The sequence below is a fragment of the Triticum dicoccoides genome, chromosome 2B, assembly GCF_002162155.2.
Source record: "Triticum dicoccoides isolate Atlit2015 ecotype Zavitan chromosome 2B, WEW_v2.0, whole genome shotgun sequence".
Classification (NCBI taxonomy): Eukaryota; Viridiplantae; Streptophyta; class Magnoliopsida; order Poales; family Poaceae; genus Triticum; species Triticum dicoccoides.
Window position 1 is genome coordinate 466,677,311 of NC_041383.1, and position 18,082 is coordinate 466,695,392.

The 18,082-nt window shown below is 44.9% G+C and overlaps 2 protein-coding genes and 1 long non-coding RNA gene across 3 annotated transcripts; 2 read left to right on the top strand and 1 right to left on the bottom strand.

Moving 5' to 3' along the window:
* The first annotated feature begins 4,667 nt into the window (after positions 1–4,667).
* On the top strand, positions 4,668–7,635 carry LOC119364263 (G-type lectin S-receptor-like serine/threonine-protein kinase At2g19130). The gene has a single exon (XM_037629709.1). It carries the CDS (start codon positions 5,102–5,104, stop codon positions 7,601–7,603), a length of 2,502 nt encoding a protein of 833 aa, XP_037485606.1. The 5' UTR covers positions 4,668–5,101; the 3' UTR covers positions 7,604–7,635.
* A 1,544-nt stretch (positions 7,636–9,179) lies between these two features.
* LOC119364264 (G-type lectin S-receptor-like serine/threonine-protein kinase At2g19130) lies at positions 9,180–12,057 on the top strand. Its single transcript, XM_037629711.1, has 2 exons — positions 9,180–11,580; positions 11,769–12,057. Exons 1-2 carry the CDS (start codon positions 9,180–9,182, stop codon positions 11,852–11,854), a joined length of 2,487 nt encoding a protein of 828 aa, XP_037485608.1. The 3' UTR covers positions 11,855–12,057.
* LOC119364266 lies at positions 10,067–12,895 on the bottom strand. The gene is made up of 3 exons (XR_005174803.1): positions 12,319–12,895; positions 11,780–11,906; positions 10,067–10,201 (listed from the first exon to the last, which is right to left on the bottom strand). It is a non-coding gene; the product is annotated as an uncharacterized LOC119364266 (long non-coding RNA).
* Between the last annotated feature and the right edge of the window lie 5,187 nt (positions 12,896–18,082).

Sequence of the window (18,082 nt, forward strand, 5' to 3'; positions counted from 1 at the left end):
TACGCTTGGTTCGTCTTCGTGGTTTCGACTTCTTCATGGACTCGTTCTTCTTCCTAGCGGGATTTCAGGAAAGATGAACGTCACCTTGGATCTCACTACTATCATTGCTATGCTAGTTGCTTTGTTCTATCGCTATGCTGCGCTACCTATCACTTGTTCTTCAAGCCTCCCCAAATTGCCATGTCAGCATCTAACCTTTTCACCCTTCCTAGCAAACCGTTGCTTGGCTATGTTATCGCTTTGCTCAGCCCATCTTATAGCGTTGTTAGTTGCAGGTGAAGTTGAAGATTGCCCCGTGGTGTACAGGATTATGTTGGGATATCACAATATCTCTTATTTAGTTAATGCATCTATATACTTGGTAAAGGGTGGAAGACTCGGCCTTATGCCTGGTGTTTTGTTCCACTCTTGCCGCCCTAGTTTCCGTCAATACCGGTGTTATGTTCCCGGATTTTGTGTTCCTTACGCGGTTGGGTGATTTATGGGACCCCCTTGACAGTTCGCTTTGAATAAAACTCCTCCAGCAAGGCCCAACCTTGGTTTTACCATTTGCCTCACCTAGCCCTTTTTCCCTTGGATTTCCGGAGCCCGAGGGTCATCTTTATTTTAGCCCCCTCGGGCCAATGCTTGTCTAAGTATTGGTCCAAACCGAGCGATGTCCGGCGCCCCCTAGGCAACCAGGGTCTATGCCAACCCGTCGTCTTTCTCATCCGGTGTGCCCTGAGAATGAGATATGTGCGGCTCCTATCGGGATTTGTCGGCACATCCGGGCGGCTTTGTTGGTCTTGTTTTATCATTGTCGAAATGTCTTGTAAACCGGAATTCCAAGTCTGATCGGGTCTTCCTGGGAGAAGGTATATCCTTCGTTGATCGCGAGAGCTTATCATGGGCTAAGTTGGGACACCCCTGCAGGGTATAAACTTTCGAAAGCCATGCCTGCGGTTATGCGGCAGATGGGAATTTGTTAATGTTCGGTTGTAGATAACTTGACACCAGATATGAATTAAAACGCATCAACCGCGTGTGTAGCCGTGATGGTCTCTTTTCGGCAGAGTCCGGGAAGTGAACACGGTTTTTGGGTTATGTTTGACGTAAGTAGGAGTTCAGGATCACTTCTTGATCATTGTTAGCTTCACGACCATTCCGTTTGCTCTCTTCTCGCTCTTATTTGCGCTGGTTAGCCACCATATATGCTTAGTCGCTGCTGCAACCTCACCACTTTACCCCTTCCTTTCCCATTAAGCTTTGCTACTCTTGATACCTATGGTAATGGGATTGCTGAGTCCTCGTGGCTCACAGATTGCTACAACAACAGTTGCAGGTATAGGTTATGCGATGATCATGACGCGGGAGCGATGTTTGCTTGTTTGGAGTTCTTCTTCTTCTTCTTTGATCAGGGAATAGGTTCCAGGTCGGCAGCCTGGGCTAGCAGGGTGGATGTCGTTTGAGCTTCTGTTTGTGTTTCATCCGTAGTCGGATGTTGATATTGTGTATGATGTATTGTTGTATTCGTGTGGCATGGTATGCCTTTTGTATGTATCCCCATCTAGTATGTAATGTTGATGTAATGATATCCACCTTGCAGAAGTGTTTCAATATGCGGTTCTATCCTTGGTGGGACCTTCGAGTCTCTTTAGGATAGTATCGCATATTAGGCGTGACATAGCATTTTGAGGGGCCCACATCTCTAGTCCATTCCATGCAAATCATTGAACTTTCTGAAATGATCATCTTGAAAGAGCATTAGCTCAATGAACTATATGTTGTTAAGAATTACCAAAACCACCCAGGGATTAGTTGCACTTTCAATCTCCCCCTTTTTGGTAATTGATGGCAACATACAGATCAAAGCTTCGACAAATGATAATAAGAATGAAATACAACGTCGCTTTGAGAAGTATGTGATAAGCAAGAGCTCCCCCTAAATTTGTGCATTATTTAAAATTTGCTTTTGAATGCAAATGCACAAAAAATAGGACCATGGGTTACTCTTCCATGTCACATACATCTTGGTGGAGAGCTCAAAATGATAAAGAGTAGAAACAAACACTCATCACCAAGGCAAAGTGCATGATCATATATAAGAGATAGATAATGTCATCATCCAAGCACAAGCATTTAGCATAATATGATCAAGCACATGATCATACAAAGTATCTCACACACAAGAACATAAAGTATCTCAATCAAGCAAGCAAAGCAAATGAGTAGCAAAAGAAGCAAATCTCTCTCTCCGAAGCCTATGATCTATACACTTTCTCCCCCTTTGGCAACAAGTTACCAAAAAGCTTGAAAATGCATAGTTCTATGCGACTCTCTATGTTTGATCTTCAGGAGGAGGTGTTGAGATGACTCTAAGGACAAAAGCATGAGTGGAAGATGTTGGTGCTGATGGAGTTGCCACTGGGAGGGCAACTGGAGCTGTGGCTGCATGTGCTGAAGCTGTTGCTCTTGTATCTGGCACTGGCACTGCTGCAGACCTGTGTTCTCTAGGCACTCTGTGAAACACATGTGTAGTTGCTTTTCCCTTCCTCTCTTCTGCTTCTTCCTGGAGCTCTTCAACTGCTGTCTAAATTTCAGTCACCTTCAAGTCAAGATCATAGAATTTGGTTTCAATGATCCTCTCCAAGCTCTCCTGGTTCTGAGTCAGGATGGCCAGTCCTTTCTCAATTCTCAAGGTTGCTTGAATCAGATATCCAAGCTGGTCTTGCTTTGACTTGAGGAATACTTCTGAAGCTTCTTCAGCACTAGGCATCTTTGCTGCCTTTTCTGCTTTGGCTTTCCATCTTTTCTCTTGAGCTTCTAGGGATGTTGGATCCTCAGTTGTCATGACAACAGTGTTGTCCTCAAAGTCCGGCTTCAAAGGACAATGCTCTTTGTCCAACAAGTACACTCCTTTGGGCATTTTGGAGTTGATCAGCATTTGTATGTGTGGAGCATACCCACATGACCTTTTCTGGTCAGCAGCTGTCCTCTTGATTGTCTCTACAATCAGACTCATGACTTTGAACTTCTGTGGCAAATCAAACATCTGAAGCAGATTGATGGAATGGCCTCTGATCATCCTGTGATCTCCTGATTTGGGCAACAAGGTGTGCCTCAATATTGTGTTCATAGTGGCCAGACCAGACATCAAGTAGTACACTAACCCTAGTTTGTGAGTCTCCAAAGCTTTGTCAGGTATTTCCTTGTACATGTTTGCCATGGAGTTGTGGTCTTTCTTTTTCTCAACATAGACATCGATGTCTTTCTCATGCTCCTTGGGTGCTTTGATGAGCTTTGCCCACTCATCCACAGTAGACTGATATCTTGTTTCTTCAGTCATCCACACTATTTTACCATCTGGATACAAATGAGTTGTAGAGTAAAACTGCATTATGAGCTCATCATTCCATTTGGTCAGCTTTTGACCCGCAAATTTGTCAACACCATTGAGCTTGAAGCTCTCATGCACTCCTGGGAAATGGGAGCAGTTCGACGCTTGGACTGACAAATGAATATGTACCAAAAAATACAGTCAAAATTCTTTTCATTTCATTTTATTTCTTTTTTATTTCTCTATTTATTTACCGTTTTCTTATTATTTCTCTTCTTTTCCTTTCGTTACTCTACCACATGAATATCATTTAACGAGCAAAAAAGACCAGCTAAGCATTATTGGGTTGAGTAGCCTTTACCTCATCAAACAACGCTTTGCGCTTTCCTCGGGATTTGGCACAAAGGCTCATTTAATGCCATCCGGGAGGAGGAAAGACTTTGAACACGCACGAGCACCACAGGATTGGCGCTTATCCTGCTAGAGACGTAGACTAGGGCCTATGTGGCCGGCGCACCCACACTTCCCTGTGTGTCGTGGCTGCCGATGCATGCCTTCCATGCGTACATGCTCGGCACGCCATTACCCATTGTAACAACCTTGTACTAAAACTCCACTCTACCTATCAATGCAATGATACGCAAGCCTTTTGCGTATTCGTGAAAAAAAAGGAACATGAACAATTTAAAAAATCTGAACACCTTTCTAAAGATACATGAACAATTTTTACATATAATAATATAAAAAAATTATTCATGACATGTTGTTTTTGTATATGCGAACATTTAAAAAAAACATGAGCATCTCTTTGAGAAGTAATAAAAAATATATTTTCAAGTACAAAAGCATTTTCTAAATTACATGAACATTTATTTTCATATGCTTGAACATTTTTTTGTTGCAACAAATGAACACTTCATTTTCACATACTTGAACATTTCGAAGAAAAATACATTAACACTTTTTAAAATCACATTAACATGTTTTATGTCCGTGGATATTTTTATCGTTACAACACGTGAACATTTTTTTTTCACTTACTACTTTTAAACTGGCTATATAAAACTGTTCTAAGAGATGTGGACAGCCATCCAAGAATTGTGTATGAGGTGCGCATCCTGCAGGCTATATCAAGCGTCAAAATAAATGATGACTTCGAGGAATAGTTGGTAACCTTTGCTCACCAGCAAGCCAGTCAAACCTAAGGCAAGAGCAGTTGGACACTTGGACTGCTGACAAATGTATCTGCACCAAAAGTATACAGCCAAAATTGCTTAATTTACGCCTCTTGTAGCAATCAGCAGGCCGGCAAGTATTGTTGTTTGTCTGACAAAGACAAGAATGGATATTTTTTTGGTTGTAGACATACCTCACCTCACATGCATTCTGGCATTCTACAAACATGGCTAAATTAACAGACTGTTTCAGGTTGGTCAAGAGTATAACACCCAGACCACATCGTTGCCGTGATGTGGATGTTGTGCACTTCATCGCTAAACTAGACCTGAAGAAGATCTCCAATCACAGCATACCGACATTTTTTGCTCCGCTGTCAAGGAAAATAGCTGCGACATGTATCCATCCCACGCCTTAGATCTGGTGAAGAAAGACTGGACGTGAGGCAGGCGGAGTGTCAAACTTTTCGACGAAACTGCCAATCCAATAGTTGTGCAGTTCCTCACTAAATTAAGCCTGAATCTCACATCTTCACAGGGACGTTTTTCACCCCATTGGTTTGGCGGTTGTGCTTGACTACTAGTTCACCACGCTTAATTATTTCTTGCCATGGCGGCCGAGCAGAGCACCCACCCTACTACACAACAGTTGCGGTCTCTGCAACTGCAAGCTACCCCTCTCCCTCTCCCTTGGTTCACCATGCCTCTCCTCCTCTTTGTGTTCACTGTCTTCACCTTACACGCCGCCGCCCCTGCAAATTCTGCCACGACGGACACCATCTCCGCCGCCCAACCACTCGTCGGTGGCGACAAGCTCGTCTCCGGGAATGGCAGGTACGCTCTTGGCTTCTTCGAGACCGGCAGCGACTCCAACTGGTACATGGGCATATGGTTCAACACAGTCCCAAAGCTTACTCCAGCGTGGGTTGCAAATAGGGACGACCCGATCAAGAACATCACCTCGCTGGAGCTCACGATCTCCGGGGATGGCAACCTTGTCATCCTGAACCGGTCCAGCAGCTCCATAATCTGGTCTTCTCAAGCAAGAGTCACAACCACCGACACCATTGCTGTTCTCCTGAACACTGGGAATCTCGTCCTGCAGAACAGCTCTTCAAACCCATCAGATGTTTTCTGGCAGAGCTTTGACTACCCCACGGACACATTTTTGCCTGGGGCGAAGCTTGGGTATGACAAGATCACCGGCCTCAATCGCCGCCTTGTTTCTTGGAAGAACTTGATCAACCCGGCCACTGGAGCATACCATGAGGAGTTAGACCCCAGCGGCCTCAACCAGTTCCTCCTGACACCGCTCAACTCTTCCACACCGTATTGGTACAGCGGTGTCTGGAACGGCCAATACTTTGCCTTGATGCCAGAGATGTCAAACGGCTATTTTATGAATTTTACATTCGTCGACAACGATCAAGAGAAGTACTTCATGTATACCTTGCATGATGAAACCAAGGTTATCCGTAATTATGTGGATGTCTCAGGTCAGGCAAAGACCAATATGTGGCTAGAAAGCTCACAGAATTGGGTGCCCATGTTTGCCCAGCCCAAAGCTCAGTGTGATGTCTATGCAGTCTGTGGACCTTCCACCATTTGCGATGACAATGCGCTGCCATCTTGTAACTGTATGAAGGGCTTCACCGTTAGATCGCCGAAGGACTGGGAACTAGATGATCGAACCAGTGGATGCTTGAGAAACACTCCATTAGACTGCAGCAACGGAAGCACAAGTTCGACGGACAGGTTCTACCCCATGCCATGTGTTAGATTGCCCCAAAATGATGATCATAGCAAGCCAGCTGCTGCTAGTTCTGGTGAGTGTGCACAGATCTGCCTGGGCAACTGTTCTTGCACTGCATACTCCTTTGTGAAGGGCGAATGCTCTGTTTGGCACGGCGAATTACTTGACTGGAGACAGCATCAGTGCAGTGACAGTTCAAGCACAAATGGAGAAACTCTCTACCTTCGCCTTGCCGCCAAAGAATTTCCCAGTCAGCAGGCTAGCAGAAGAGGAAAAACCAATGTTATACTCATCATCAGTGCAACTGTTGCTTCGTTAGGCTTGTTAGCAGCACTGGTGCTACTAATCATTATTTGGAGGAACAGAACAAAGTTATCTGGTGGCACACTGAAAATTGCTAAAGGTGTCAATGGTATCATCGCGTTCCGGTATGCTGATTTGCAACGCGCAACTAAAAGTTTCTCTGAGAAGCTCGGAGGAGGCAGCTTTGGTAGTGTGTTCAAGGGGTCTCTGGGTGACTCTGCAACCATAGCGGTGAAAAGGCTTGACCATGCTAACCAGGGAGAGAAGCAATTCAGGGCCGAGGTGAGCTCCATCGGGATCATTCACCATATCAATTTAGTCAGGTTAATTGGCTTTTGCTGCGAGGGTAGTAGGAGGTTGCTTGTCTATGAGCACATGCCAAACCGTTCTCTCGATCTCCATTTATTCCAGAGCAATGCCACAATGCCATGGCACGCAAGGTACCAAATCGCCCTCGGAGTTGCTAGAGGATTGGCCTACCTGCACGACAGCTGCCAAGACTGCATCATACACTGTGACATCAAACCAGAAAACATCCTCCTTGACGCTTCGTTCGCTCCGAGGATCGCCGACTTCGGGATGGCCAAGCTTCTGGGAAGGGATTTCAGCCGGGTGCTGACCACGGTGAGAGGGACTGCGGGGTATCTCGCGCCTGAATGGATCAGCGGCGTTGCGGTCACAACAAAAATCGATGTTTACAGCTATGGGATGGTGCTGCTGGAGATCATATCTGGGAGGAGAAATTCTTGGGCACCGTGCTCTTGCGGCGGTGACCATGGTGTTTATTTCCCCGTTAACGTTGCCCAGAAGCTTCTCGAAGGCAGCGACGTCTGGAGCTTGGTGGATCACATGTTACATGGCGATGTCAATCTGGATGAGGCTGCAACGGCTTGCAAGGTCGCGTGCTGGTGCATCCAAGATGACGAGTTTGATCGACCGACAATGGGAGAAGTGGTTCGGATTCTTGAGGGGCTGGCTGAGATCAGTGTGCCCCCGATGCCAAGGCTGCTTCAAGCTATGAGTGGCAGAGGAAGTTCGCATTCGACATGTTCCTAACAAATATGTTATTTTTCAAGGGAATATTTCTATTCTGGAACCCATGAAATTACTTGTAATTTCCATGTGTCAGAAATGAAGTTTCTATTTGCTAAAAAAGTATTTAATATACTTGTATGATAGACCGTGTGTGGGAGTGGTACAAGTGTATATATTTGTTCGATAAACAACAATATGTGGCATTGGGAGAGAATGCATAGTATTCCCGTAGTTGGATGCTACACGAGCTTAGGGAAACTTTAATCCATTTTCAGAAGTTAGTGTCTAGAGACACATCTCCAAAATTTAAGTTCCAAAAGTCCCTGGGTATTGGGAAGGTGCCACCTGACCATCCCCAAAGCCCTAGTGATGCCAATCTTCAGGTAAAGGGTCGGCGTTTCGGAGAGATGAATATCCCGGATTAGATTTCAGTAGAAAGGAAATTCTCTTGAACACATCTTTCTTGATGAAAGCGCTCTAACAAACAAACAGAGACAAAATCCCTCCAAAAACTTGTCACCCCTGTACATAAGCCGTCTATTTATTTTTTCTTCTATATATGAAAGGGCAATGCTCCTGCCGGTTTCTCAAGAAAAAAACACAGAGACAAGATCTTCCAAGTTCGGGGGCGAGGTGATTTGCCAACATCTTAGAGATGGTCTTCGCCACGCCATAATGCACCCAGCCACCCATGGTTCTTCCCTTGAGGATATTTTTCCCACATACAAATTTGGTTGTCTTATTATTGATGTACTTTTGCGCGTGAGATAAATCTTGATAAATTTAAGGCCTTAATACAAATCGACATCGGTTAAACCTCAAAGTCAATCGTCTGATTAGAGAACTCTTGTACAAATAAACTTCCAGTAATGCACATGTGAGCGTTCACTTCAGAATATTTTCACCACATAAACAGACAACTGATAATTCCCTTAATTTCACTGCAGTGGATCGACGTCACCTAGGCAAGAATTGTTTGGCCAAACTAATCAACCCAGGCTTTAGTTTCAAGATACTGGAACACTCCTTGATAAGTAGTGCCTCCATTCATAAATATATAAGATGTTTTGGATATTTCAACATGGACTACATACGGACTGAAATAAGTGAAGAAACACACTAAAACATATCTATATAATTCAATTCTAAGAAAAAAAAATATGTTATACATTTGTGAACGGAGGGAGTAGTACCTAGGAGTAATCAATACAGTAGTGACGTCCCAGCTCCCACCGGTGAAGGGCTGAAGGCAATCTCTGCCGTTGAGCACAGGTTTGGCCCATTCTCCACCCCAGGGCTGCGGCACGATGTGTGAGCTCCAGGCATGATCGTACCTTCAGACAACCGCCGACATATATATTTCAGTCGTATTCGGTTCCTTTAAAGCCAGTCGTACTCGGGTCCTTTAAAGCCGTGACGACTAGGCGGCCGGCACTCTACTGTACCCCAACGGCTGCTGTCGTGTGGCTGGCTTCCTTATCATGCTCAGCTTGCTCCCTTCGTCCCATATAGTTGTGCATCACGCCTCCTACACTCACGCCGAGGCAGCATTTCCTCATCTCAAGAAATAGAGCAGAAATTCCAGTTCTGCACCACCATGCCGAACCCGATCATCGTCGTCGCCTACGGCCTCCTCCTACTCCTCCCCCTGCGCAATCCCACCTGCCGTGCCGCGACGGACACCATCTCAGCTGGGCAGGTACTCGCCGGCAAGGACACGCTCGTCTCCAGCAACGGCAAGTTCGCGCTGGGCTTCTTTAGACCGAACAGTAAGTCCTCGCACCATGCCTCCAACTGGTACCTGGGCGTATGGTTCAACACAGTCCCAAAGTTCACTCCGGCGTGGGTGGCCAACGGAGATAAGCCCGTCGCTGGCACCACTTCGCCGGAGCTCGCAATCTCCGGCGACGGAAACCTGGTCATCATAGACCAGAGCACCAAGTCCATCATCTGGTCTACCCAAGCCAACACCACAGCAAACAGCACCAGAGCCATGCTACTGAAAACCGGTAACCTCGTCCTGCAAAGCACCTCAAACTCTTCCCATATCTTGTGGCAAAGCTTTGATTACCCAACGGATACTCATCTCGCCGGCGCAAAGCTTGGTCGAGACAAGGTCACCGGACTGAACCACCGTCTTGTTTCCAGAAAGAACTCGATAGATCCTGCTCCTGGTATGTATGTTTATGAGTTGCATGAGAAGAACGGTTCTGCCCGGTTCAGTCTTGCAGTACTGAACTCGTCCAGACCATACTGGTCCAGCGGAGAATGGAACGGGCACTACTTTGGTTCTATACCAGAGATGTCAGGTCGCCAGCTGATTGATTTTACATTCGTCAACAATGAACAAGAGGTGTACTTCACATATACCTTGCTGGATGACGCGACCATCATGCGTTTTGCGCTAAATAACTCTGGTCAGGTCAAGATACTCTTGTGGGTTGAGCGTGCACAGGACTGGGTACCAGCCTACACCAGCCCCAACGACCATTGTGATGTGTATGGCATCTGTGGGCCTTTCACAATCTGCGAAGAGGACAAGCTTCCTTACTGCAGCTGTATGGAGGGCTTCTCCATAAGATCGCCTGATGACTGGGAGCTAGAAGATCGAACAGGCGGCTGCATGAGAAATACTCCATTAGATTGCAGAATCAACAACACCACAAGTATGCAGGACAGGTTCTACTCCCTGCCATGTGTCGGTTTGCCCGACAATGGCCACAAGATAGGAGATGCTACAAATGTAGATGGATGTGCACAAGTTTGTCTGCGCAACTGCAATTGCACTGCATATTCCTATGGTTACAACGGATGTTTTGTTTGGGATGATGAATTAACCAATGTGAAACAGCAACGATGTGGTGATATTGGTAACAATAACCAAGCTACTCTTTACCTCCGCCTTGCCAACAAAGAGGTGAAAAGGTTGGGAAGGAACAGGCGACGGATAATAATTGGCAGTGCCATTGGTGCAAGTGTTGCTCTATTTGGTTTGTTGTCACTCTTCATTCTACTGATGACTAGGAGGATGTGTGCTCACAGGATGAAAAACCTTCAAGGTGATGGTGGCATTATCATGTTCAGGTATGCTGATTTGCAACGTGCAACAAAAAACTTCTCTGAGAAGCTAGGGACAGGTGGTTTTGGTTCTGTATTCAAGGGGGTTCTAAATGACTCGTCTGCAATAGCAGTTAAAAGGCTTGATGGTGCTCGTCAAGGCGAGAAGCAATTCAGAGCTGAAGTGAGATCAGTTGGGACCATTCAGCATATCAATTTAGTTAAACTAATTGGTTTCTGTACCGAGGGTGATAGGAGGCTGATTGTCTATGAACACATGCAAAATCGTTCTCTTGATGCCCATTTATTTCACAGTAATGCTACAGGCTTAAAATGGAGCGTCAGGTATCAAATTGCTCTCGGAGTTGCTAGAGGACTGGTCTACTTGCATGATAGTTGCAGGGATTGTATTATACATTGTGATATTAAGCCAGAGAACATACTCCTCGATGCATCATTTGCTCCAAAGATCGCAGACTTTGGGATGGCAAAGTTTCTAGGAAGGGACTTTAGTCGAGTTCTCACTACAATGAGAGGAACTATAGGATATCTTGCACCTGAATGGCTTAGTGGAACTCTTATTACAGCAAAAGTTGATGTATACAGCTATGGCATGGTTCTGTTGGAAATTGTATCAGGAAAGAGGAACTCAGGTACACAGTGTACAACCGATGACGATGATGTCTATTTCCCTGTGCAAGTCGTAAATAAACTACTGCAGGGGGATGCGGGAAGTTTGATGGACAGCAATCTGCACGATGATGTCCATTTGGACCAAGTGGAAAGAGCTTTGAAGGTTGCGTGTTGGTGTATTCAAGATCATGAGTTTGATCGACCCATAATGGGTGAAGTAGTTCAATATCTTGAAGGTTTTCTTGAAGTCAACATACCCCCAATGCCAAGACTACTTGAAGCTATTGCAGGGAATGCACACTCGAAATGTAAGCAAGAACGTACTTGCACAAACATACTAATCCAAGCATAGCTTACTATAAATACTACTGTGGAATATAAGCAGCGAGATGTGTCATGATTACATTTGGTATAATACCGATAAAAGCCTATGGTATGTCAATATTCAGTGCTAGCATGCCTAACTTGCATCATTTATTTATTTGTGTACGTGTAGCCGATTGGTACCTGGACCAAGCTTCACAAGAGGGGGGACTGAAAGATGATGGAGGCAGTGCGCCACACCAGGCAGCTCACCCATGACATGAACATAGGTTGCTGCAGTCATGGAGCAGAGTTTCCCTTCAGTGATTGTCTAAATCATGAAATACCAGTGGCGCTATTAGCATTTCTGAAACTAAATTAACTGAGATAAGGTATACTGTGTTTTTCAGGATATATTGTTGTATTGCATGGCAATCATTTGTACTCTCATCAAAGGTCGCTGACACTCTTTAAGATTGGAGGTGTGCATAGAAGCAAGTATTTTTTTTAAATAAATTATTGGTTGGTTGTCCACGTGATCTTCTAAAAAATAGGTGCAAGCACAGATATAGTATAATTTGGCTAGTGATCGTTGTCTATGAGTCACTCGGTAAGTCGGTAGAATAGAATTCAGCCGTCCGGGCTCATCCCCAATTCAACCAAATGTCAGGTGGAAAAAATTAGGCATGCAGGCAGGATGCGGCGAAGAGTGGATAGTTGTGCCGCAGCTAGAAGGCGTATACCTCAAGCTTGGGGCCAGATTTGTTGAGCCGGGCGATGGAGGTGGGCACTGCGGCCCGTCGCCGAGTCCGGCATCGGCGCCATCAGCCGTGGTGTGGCTTCCCGGCTTCACACAGGCCTGAAGGCCTTGCGAGAAACAGGACAAGTTGCGGTGGGAGATCTCGCCGGTCTTCCTGCTCCTGTCGGCGTACTCCTTCCGGGCGTTCAATCCCACCACGACCGTGACCCGTGGTCGGTAGAAATTGTACGCCTAGACGGAGGGGTTTCAGGACACCGCCGCAATGCCTAGTGGCGACACTGGCACCCGAGGTATTTCGGGGCAGGGCAGTGGTGGTGGCCCCTGGTAACGTGGCCGTGGTATCACCGAGGTTTGGGGTTTCAGGGTGGCGCGACGGCGGCGGCAGAGGCGTTGCCGGACGGGATGGCGCGGCGTTGATTGATGGGTGGAGACGGGAGGCCTGACTGCTTGGGGCTGGGGAGGGAGTGGAGAGTTGGTCGGAGTCTGGGCGAGGGGGAGGGGAGTTCTGAAGATCGCCGGCGTAGCGAGAGGAGAGAGGGGCCCGCAGCCGCAGGCTAGGGGCCGCTTGTGCTGTTTCAGAAAAAAATTGGAGAGAAACTTCGTCCGTCGGACCAAATCAAATCGGACGGTTGGGACGGCGCCCTACGTGCGCCCGTACGAAGCCAGTGGTCGCAGTGATTGATTGATTGATTGATTTTGTGCGAATGGATTGAATTTCTATTTTTGTAATATAGTATAAACGCTAAAGGCGTCACATTTTTTATTTTGAAGGAAATTATGGTCACCTTATATTGATCTAAAATATAAGGTACAAACCATGTATCAATTATGGTCACCTTATTGATCTAAAATATAAGGTATAAACCATGTTCATGAGGCTGCATCAGCCAGTTATATTGACCATGAGAGAACGAAAGAACGTCTTTTATAAAATTGTTAGTCTCCATATTATAAGCTCGACCTTCAAAGGTAAATTGGTCCTCTTCAAATTCTTGCCGTCTCAGTTTAATCTCTTGAAGAGTGGGGTTGTAGATATATCTGGTGAAAGATCGAAGATGTCGCCTAGAGGGGGGGAGTGAATAGGCGCTTTAAAATAATTACGGTTTAGGCTTGAACAAATGTGGAATAAACCTAGCGGTTAATTTGTCAAGCACAAAACCTACAACAACTAGGCTCACCTATGTGCACCAACAACTTATGCTAAGCAAGATAAGCAACTATGTGATAGCAAGATATATGACAAAGAACAATATGACTATCACAAAGTAAAGTGCATAAGTAAAGGGGTTCGGGTAAGCGATAACCGAGGCACGCGGAGACGACGATGTATCCCGAAGATCACACTCTTGCGGATGCTAATCTCCGTTTGGAGCGGTGTGGAGGCACAACTCCCCAAGAAGCCACTAGGGCCACCGTAATCTCCTCACGCCCTCGCACAATGCAAGATGCCGTGATTCCACTAAGGGACCCTTGAGGGCGGTCACCGAACCCGTACAAATGGCGACCCTTGGGGGCGGTCACCGAACCCGTACACTTTGGCAACCCTTGGGGGCGGTCACCGGTACCCGTCAAATTGCTCGGGGCGATCTCCACAACCTAATTGGAGACCCCGACGCTTGCCCGGAGCTTTACACCACAATGATTGAGCTTCGAACACCACCAACCGTCTAGGGCACCAAGGCACCCAAGAGGAACAAGCTCTAGGGTGCCCAAACACCCAAGAGTAATAAGCTTCTCAAACTTCACTTCCACGTATCACCGTGGAGAACTCAAACCGATGCACCAAATGCAATGGCAAGGGCACACGGAGTGCCCAAGTCCTTCTCTCCCAAATCCCACCAAAGCAACTAATGCTAGGGAGAAAAATGAGAGGAAGAACGAAAGAAGAACACGAAGAACTCCAAGACCTAGATCCAAGGGGTTCCCCTCACTTAGAGGAGAAAGTGATTGGTGGAAACATGGATCTAGATCTCCTCTCTCTTTTTCCTCAAAAACTAACAAGAATCCATGGAGGGATTGAGAGTTAGCAAGCTCGAAGAAGGTCAACAACGGGGAAAGAACACGAGCTCAAAGGATTAGGTTCATTGGGAAAGAAGACCCCCCTTTTATAGGACCTCCCGAATCCAACCGTTATGTGCTCAGGTCGTGCACAAGCGGTACTACCGCTTGGAGGAGCGGTACTACCGCTTAGCACGGTCAAAACAGCCCAACGAAAGAGAAAACACAAGTTTTTGGCCCCGAGCGGAAGTAGCCACGGAAGTAGCCGCGGTAGTACTGCTCCTAGCGGTAGTAAAAAATTACTTCCGCTCCTGTCCGCGGTAGTACCGCTGCAACCTTTTCAGAACACCAAAACTGACACAACTTCTGCAGACGGACTCCGAATTCGACGAAATCAAGTTTGTTGGAAAGCTAGAGACAAGGGCTAACACAATCTTGATAAAAATACCAATAATAAACAAAGGAGAAAAGGCCCAAAAGAAAATGGTGAGAACCCTTCCTCGAAGAAGACCGGTAAAACCTCCAACACCGAAAACATCATAGAAGACGCATGCAAACTCCGTTTTCGATGAACTCAAACTTGTCATCAAGATGACCATAAGCTCTAAGACTCACAAAGAGAATCAAACAAGAACCAAGAAACATGATGCAAGGATGCAATGGTATGAGCTCTCTACGAACGATACGATCAAACAATTCATCGAGAGCCCCCCTTGATAGTACGGCAATCGATCCTATAACCCGGTCTCCCACAACTACCATGAGACCGATAAAATAGAAAACCTATCAAGGGCAAACCTTTGCCTTGCACATGGTCCACTTGAGCTAGATGATGACGATCTTCACTCTCTCAAATTGGACCACCTTTCTTGATTGCGTTAGCTCGATGAAGACTAGATGATTGCTCCCCCATAGTCCACTATGGGTGAGCCACTCTTCGGCTCATCTTCACAAGTCAATTGACACCACAATGGATGGCAAGATTCAAGCACTTGATCTCTTCGTGATGCTCCACTTGAACTTGCACACGGCAATCTTGATGACGATCACCACTTGATGTCATCCTTTCCATGGGTTGTATGATATCTTCCTCTTGATGCAAGCCCATGGATACGTACCTAACCCCACATACAACTCTCACATAGACCATGGGTTAGTACACAAAGTGCAATGGACAATTCTTACCATACCATGGGATCACTTGATCCCTCTCGGTACATCTTCTACGCTTTGTGAGTTAATCAACTTGATTCACTATTGACTTAGTCTTGATCAACCTTGAATCTTTGCAACTCTCTTCATTTGGATGATGTATTGAAGGTAAACATGAATGATCACACAACCTTCTTCTTCAAGACATGCTTGCAATAAGCTCAACACTCGCATGACCAATCTTTGGATAATTCCTTAATAGCACCTTGGTCAACTCATAAACTCCTTGAAACCAACACATGGACTTCAAGAAAAGCCTATGGACAAATCCTTCAAATATAACTCAAGACAACCATTAGTCCATAGAGATTGTCATCAATTACCAAAACCAAACATGGGGGCACCGCATGTTCTTTCAATCTCCCCCATTTTGGTAATTGATGACAATCACTTTCAAGAGAGTTTATACAAGGAATTATGCATCACCATGCAATGCAACAACCAATGATGCATGAGAATGAGATGCAAATGCTTAGGAACGAAAACCAAAGCAAGGAGAAAACTCAGAAACTTCTGCACAAAACTCTCTGAAACTCCTCCCCCATTGGCATTGATTGCCAAAATGGGTGAAAAGCTAAGAAGTCCAAAATAAAAGGTGTTCCTACATAAATTGTGTATTTCTCAACAAGAGAGTGGAATGCAATACACATATCCAACTGCCAATTCTTGGAGGAAGACAAACTATACTGAGGCCCAAATATTGCAACAAAAAGATATGACACAAAGACATAACAAAGAGAGACACAAGCAAACAGAAGATACCAATTGAAGCAAGCAACCAACGGATATCAATTGAACCAACTAGACCAATGATCCTACATGCCACAAGAATAAAGATATTATGATAAGCGCAAAGGAGTGTTCTAAAGAAACTAGAGAAGCTCCCCATGATTTGTGCACACATAAGAATTTTTGTATTTGAATACAAAGTGCACAAAATAGGATCATAGCTCCCCCAAAATCAATAGAAACTCACATCCAGTGCAAGTGAGCATATAGGAAACAAAGCCTAGCGCTTGCAACAAGCACATGGTTCAGCAACATGTAAAAGAGGCAACTTAAGAATAGGCTCAACCAAAATGATGTGTGTGAGTCATGGCGAAGCACTTGAGAAGACTAAAATTAGGATGAGCATTAAGCATCAACATAGTCTTGAAAGAATGAGGCACACGGTGCAAGGCCTATCATTCCCACACACAACTAGCAAATGGGTTCACAAGCTTACTAATAAGCATATAAAGAACTTATGCTTGTGACAACCCGTGGTGAAGATAGAAGATGAAAGCCTCATCAAGACGAGGGATGCCAATTAAGATGGCAAAAGCCTCGTAAAGGTAAGCATGAGGAAAATAATCTTCACCACACAAGAGTGCATCAAGATGCAACGATAGAGGACACACACTCAAGGCAAAAGCTTTCACGAAGACACCAAAGAAATAACATAAGAAAGACAAGGTGGACGTGAAAGAAAGGATATCAACTAGAGATGTAATTTCTCTCAAGTGTATAAGGTTCTATGTAGACGAAATCATGATGATATATATATCTACAAAGAAGGATGTACACCCGAAATAGTTACAACACGAAGGAATAAGATATCCACAAGGAAGTCATAAATATACCAATAAGATATTTGCTTGAAAGCATAACACTTGGCTAGATATGGTCTTATTGTATATAAATGAAGTCCAAACACACATCCATCAAGGGCATCACAACTAGCAATAAAGATCATCGTTGGGATGCTTTGAGAAAGGAAACAAGTATCACAAGATATGAAATGAATATCATGTCAAGATACAACCTACACACGGTTTGAATGCAAGAGGGGAAAGCATGAATAGATACTTGTTACCGAGATATCACTGGAAGGATGTAGTAGATACCAATTGAAGGTAGATAGTAGTTCATTGATCATCCTAGCTTGACTCCAATATGCACATGGTGACAACACCTTCCTTGTGAGTGAGCCGAGCATCCAATGCATCTCCAAATGTTCCTAGAAGAACAACTCAAACTAAACGGTACCCAAACTCATCGGGACCAAATAGTTAGAAACACCAATACATAGGACAAACTCCACATAAATGTGTGCATATAGATATGAAAATGAATTTCATGCACATCTCATCCAAATTGAGACTAGGTGGAGTTTCCCCTATATATTGAGTCAAAGAAAGAAAGCATGCCAAATTAAATACATTAAGTAAACATGCATGCTCAAGACTTTCAGAACCCGAAACTAAAAGACAAAGAAATGCCAAGTGAAAAGGATACAAAATGGAGAAATCATCACTTGGAAGATATCATTAAAGATACATCAAGGAATGAGATATCCATTGATACACACTAAACTAAATATGTCAAACTCCCAAAGAGAGGATGGTTCCAAACAAACCAAGCTCTCAACAAAGTTTCATGATGGCATAAAGTACCAAAAAGAAATGGCTTGCCTTCCACCAAAACACACTTGATAATGATCACAAGAAGAGTGTTCTGAAGAAAATAGAATAGCTCCCCCACGAGTTGTGCATTAT